Genomic DNA, 5,000 nt, shown 5'->3' with positions numbered 1-5,000 from the left:
GGAGAACCGGCGCTGACGCAGCGGGAGACCGTAAACCGTTACAGCGTCGAACAGCGCCATCACGGGGACACCGGCGTAAACACGACCCTGTCCGTGTGAAACATGAAACATTTTTAAAGAGTTGAGGTAAACTATTGGTCATGAATATTAAAGGACGGAACCGAGTTATCTGCATCAGCAGAATCTCTCGTTTAATTGAACAGTAACGTTATGACTCTCGGTGAGTCCGCTGTTCTCCTGAAGGATGTGATTGGACCGACAACAGCACGACCGTGAGCTTTTATACAACAGAACAATAATAAAAAATAACTTTATAGCGAGTAACTTACCTTTCAGACATAAGTTTAACAGTTCCACAGCAGAGCTGAAGATCTACAAGAAACCGAACCGCGACGATCACTAACGACTGGCAGCATCTAGAGCGGGAACATTTAGAGCGGGAACATCTAGAGCGGGAACATTTAGAGCGGGAACATCTAGAGCGGGAACATCCAGCGCGGGAACATTTAGAGCGGGAACATCTAGAGCGGGAACATTTAACGCGGGTTTCACAAAACTACGGTTCGTGAGTTAACGAAACTAATAATTAATAAATGTACAAAGTTTGTACTACAAACTAGAAATAAAAACGTAAAAAACAACAACAATACAATACAAATAAATATTACGAATATGAGTTGTTGACCTGTATATCACGTGACCATCAAACAACCGCGAACATGTTAACGCTGATAAATTATTTTAATGTTGACATAAAATCCCAAATTTACTTTAGAACAAAAGTTTAAGAATACCTAAACTAACACAATTAATGCATGTGTGAAATTTTAACTGACACCAGTGACACTGTTTTTGGCTAGTAATATTATAACAATATAATTTTTAGACTTAAGATCTCTGATTCGCACTGATTTACGCGTTTTTTCGTGTTCGAAATCTTAAAGATTTGTCACCACAGAATCCTTCCACACTGAGTCAGATGCGTATTAATCAATCCGTTGAGAAAAACCAGTACTAAATGGAGTCTTCAAGCAGTGAGGATGATTTTGTTGATCAGTAGCTTATTCAAAAGAGAAAAAGAAAGGAAGTGTTGTGTTGATCCATCTCTTTATTAAGGTGTTTATCACGAACTCAGAGTTCACTTCAGGATGTCAGGGGCTCAGTTTGATGCTGAACACGTTGAGAAGTGTGTTTTAAAATGCAAGGTATTGTAAATATAAAAAGCTGTTATATAAATAAACTGTTTGTCCAACACTATAAGGGTGTCCCATCAGGTACTGAGAAGTTCATCACACTTACAGGATGGGCAGTATTTCAATACTATTTTGTTTTTAAATGCCTTTGCATTTAAATACATTTAATCTTAGTATTTTTGTATTTTGAAAAAAAAGTGTTATTTTTGTGAGATTAACCTTTGATGAACCTAACTAATATGTTGTGACAAAAATACTTTAAATTGAGACTGTTACAATTCTGTTAAGTTTAAATATGCAAATAAGGCGTTTTCTAGTTAATTTGCATACATTTCCAGAACATAAATCTGAACATTAGATAATAATTTGCATACATTTCCAGAACATAAATCTCTGATATTAGAGTTAGAGGTTTTTCCAGAAGGGATTCTGGATTTCTCTTTTCATAATTCCATAAATCAGAAAATATTGTCAACACAAACACATTTTCACCATGTTTTTTAGGAGTAAAATGTTGAATCAATCAGTGTGAATGAAATAGGAACAAACCCTTTAGTAAAAGCTTTCAGAATATAGAGAGGAATATAACTAATAAAAGTTTGGTGTGTAAGAGAACATATCTTTAAAGAAATCTACAGACACAAATAGATGAAGCGCAATAAAACAAACACTTAAATGTGTATTTCGGATGCTTTCTTTCTACTAGTCTGAAAGAAGACATGTTCTAGAAGCCAAAACAGAGCAAGATCTCAGACCTGGCCAGTGCATGAAAAAGAAGATTTTGCTTGTAGTCTCTCACCCGAAAAATCTGAAGTGGCCCATCAATCCGCAATAAAATACTGTTTATTCTGTGGAGTAATTTGCGTTCATGCAATTTGCAAAACTGTAATTATTTCAGGTGCAGAGGAAAAACGAGGCAGACAGAAGATGAGAGAGCAGACGTGTTTGTAGTTTAATGTTAAAGCCGTGTGATTCGCTCTCCTCCGGTTCAGAATCACCTCACAATGAGGGACAGGATCAAGTTCAACATGTCAGTAAACGCTTCATGACTCTCCTCACAGCACGAGTCGGTGAGGATCCACTGAGACAGAGAGGAAAGACATAAATAAATACAATCAAATCAACAAAACACACGCGTGTCGCTGCAGAGCAGAGAGAAAGAACAGAAGGGAACACAAACACTGTGAGAAATGTGTGAGTAAATCATAAACTCTGATTCCTGCGATCAGACTCAAACCCTCGGAAGATTCTGTGCTTTGTGTTAGTGCTCACTTCTGACGCTCTTTTATTCTCGTCATTCCTTATGTGAAGAGCCACATGCAGCACGTCTACATACAAGGATACGAACGCACGGAAAAAAATAAATTCATTTGACTAAACAAAGAGTTTCGGCCCTCGCTGCTGTTGGGGTGCACGCATTGCATTCTGGGAAAGAGGGTGTGTGTGGAGCAGTGTTGAAATGGTTTCAGGCGTCTTCGTCGTCCTCCTCGTCCTCGTCGTCGGAGAGCGTGGGACACGGGTGCATCTGCCGGTACCCATCCAGCCACTTCTCCAGCATCTGTGTGATGAGCGGGTGATGTCTGCGTCTGCTGCTCTTCTGCATCGCCGCCAGCATCCCGCCGTCCGTCACGCAGCAGTCCAGCCAATCCCTGAGCAGACGCTCCTGCTGCTCCTCGCTGCCCATCTGAACACACACACACACACGCACACAGACACACACAACACACACACACAGACACGCGCACACACAACACACACACACACACACACACACGCACACACACACGCACACACACACATGCACACACACACACAGACACACACACACAGACACGCGCACACACACACACACACACACACACACGCATACACGCACAGACACGCACACACACACACTCTCACACACACAGACACGCGCACACACACACACACACACACACACACACACACACACACACGGAATCACACACACACACAGACACAGCGCACACAGACACACACGTTTGTTTCTGTGAATTGTGGGGACTCATAGTTTCTTTTATACTGATCAAATGATATTTTCTATCCGCAAACCCTAAACCTACCCCTTACAGAAAACTTTTTGCATTTTTAGATTTTCAAAAAACTTCTTTTCAAAAAAAGTTCTGTATTATAATTTTTTTTTATAATCCTTTTGAATTACGGGGACACTGAAAATGTCCTCATAAACCACACACACATATACAGTATGGCAGTATGCCAAAAATATCATTTATATATTTTTTTCTTTTTCTAAATTTGTTTTTCATGATTTAATGCCGATTCTTTGTCATGTTGGTCTTTTTATTTTGCAAGCTGTCTGAGCAGTACAGCAAAACTAATTTAACTATTATAAACACAAAGCCTTTCAAGGTAACACAATATAAAACATAATTGCTGATATTTAAGTGTCATTATTTTATCTCTGTTATTTAAAAATGAGAACAAAGATACACATTACAACGACACATAGAATAAAAATAAAACAAACAGTGCTTTATTTTCAGGTACAGTAGGTGTATTTAACAGAGCATTCAAGAAACTAACAAATATAAGAATAAAACACTATATAAACTGATTCCTAAAGCAACTGTATTAAAGTTCTTCAGTCGAGAGCAGCCAGTGATTTTTCTCTGTGTTTTGTTGTTTAATTAACGTTAAAGGAATAGTTCACACAAAAATAAAAATTCTGTCATCTGTCTGTCAGTTCTGTCATAGTGTTTTATTTTTATCATCATTTACTCAAAAGAATGAGTTTCTTTCTTCTACTGAACATACATGCTATTTTGAGGAACGTGGAAAACCAAACAGTTGCTGGTCCACAGTGACTTTCATAGTATCTTTTCCTACTTTGTTCTTGCATGAACGTAAATGTTTGAAAACGTGAATAGTGTTTGATCAGTGTGTGTGTGTGTGTGTGTACCTCTTGTGCTGACAGGAAGTGGATCTGCAGGAGCTTCCTCTCACTGTCCACCAGCGGCAGGAAGGTCACGGTGATGTCATCGTCAGTGTTGAGGTTGGCGCCTGCGCCGCGATTATCGTAGCCGTCGGTTTCCATGCCAACCAGAGCAGAGAAGTGACCTCTCGTGTAACCGAGAGCGATGGGACTTTTCCAGCAGAAGCTCTGTTCCCATAGCAACGGCAGGTAAACACCTGCGCGCACACACACACACACACACACAGATGAGACACACTCCTGCGGTCCACGTGACTGTTAAGAGCTCTTGAGATCGTCTCACCTTGAAATCGAGTGTAGCCTAAGGTTTCTCCTCGGAAACTCTTGTAATACTTGACTCCGTAAACGATGATGGGCCGCCGCAGGATATGAGCCAGAACAAATATATGAGTCTGCTCCAAACTCGCCCCGGGCTGCAGCGACACAAAACAGGAAGACTGACCATAAACATTCACTCGTGGATTCCCTGATTCAGTGTCTGACTCATCACTGCAGTAACAGCCAGTGTAGTGTGTGTCTGACGCAGAGAGGGAAACCTCCACCCATCAAGAACATGAGCGGCTCATATCTCACCCAAACTTAAACCTAAAACAAGAACTGCTTAAAAGAAAAGAAAAAAAATACTCAAATTCTACAAAAAAAGAAGCTTAAATTCTGCATAAAGATGAAAAAATAAATAAAAAAAGCTCAAATTCTCTGTAGAAAAATAAAATAGAAATTAAAAAACACAAGAAAGCAGTGGTTGATTGTGATTCTAATGAATTCACAATGGTTTCAAAATCAATGTTCTTCAGCAGCAGTTCTCAATCCTGTAAGAGCAGTGCACGACCCTC

The 5,000-nt window shown here is 39.8% G+C and overlaps 1 protein-coding gene and 1 pseudogene across 1 annotated transcript in view; both read right to left on the bottom strand.

Moving 5' to 3' along the window:
• LOC109068332 overlaps positions 1–454 on the bottom strand; it is an 8,273-nt pseudogene extending 7,819 nt beyond the window's left edge.
• A 1,667-nt stretch (positions 455–2,121) lies between these two features.
• LOC109085870 (ubiquitin thioesterase ZRANB1-like) overlaps positions 2,122–5,000 on the bottom strand; it is a 13,224-nt gene continuing 10,345 nt past the window's right edge. The window contains exons 7-9 of the mRNA XM_042734796.1: positions 4,451–4,580; positions 4,135–4,364; positions 2,122–2,877 (exon numbers count right to left, since the gene is read on the bottom strand). Coding sequence (XP_042590730.1) covers positions 2,659–2,877; positions 4,135–4,364; positions 4,451–4,580 — 579 coding nt within the window. The 3' untranslated portion in view covers positions 2,122–2,658. The remainder of the gene's footprint in view (positions 2,878–4,134; positions 4,365–4,450; positions 4,581–5,000) is intronic.

The sequence above is a fragment of the Cyprinus carpio genome, chromosome B12, assembly GCF_018340385.1.
Source record: "Cyprinus carpio isolate SPL01 chromosome B12, ASM1834038v1, whole genome shotgun sequence".
NCBI lineage: Eukaryota > Metazoa > Chordata > Actinopteri > Cypriniformes > Cyprinidae > Cyprinus > Cyprinus carpio.
This window is presented reverse-complemented; position numbering and strand designations above follow the sequence as displayed.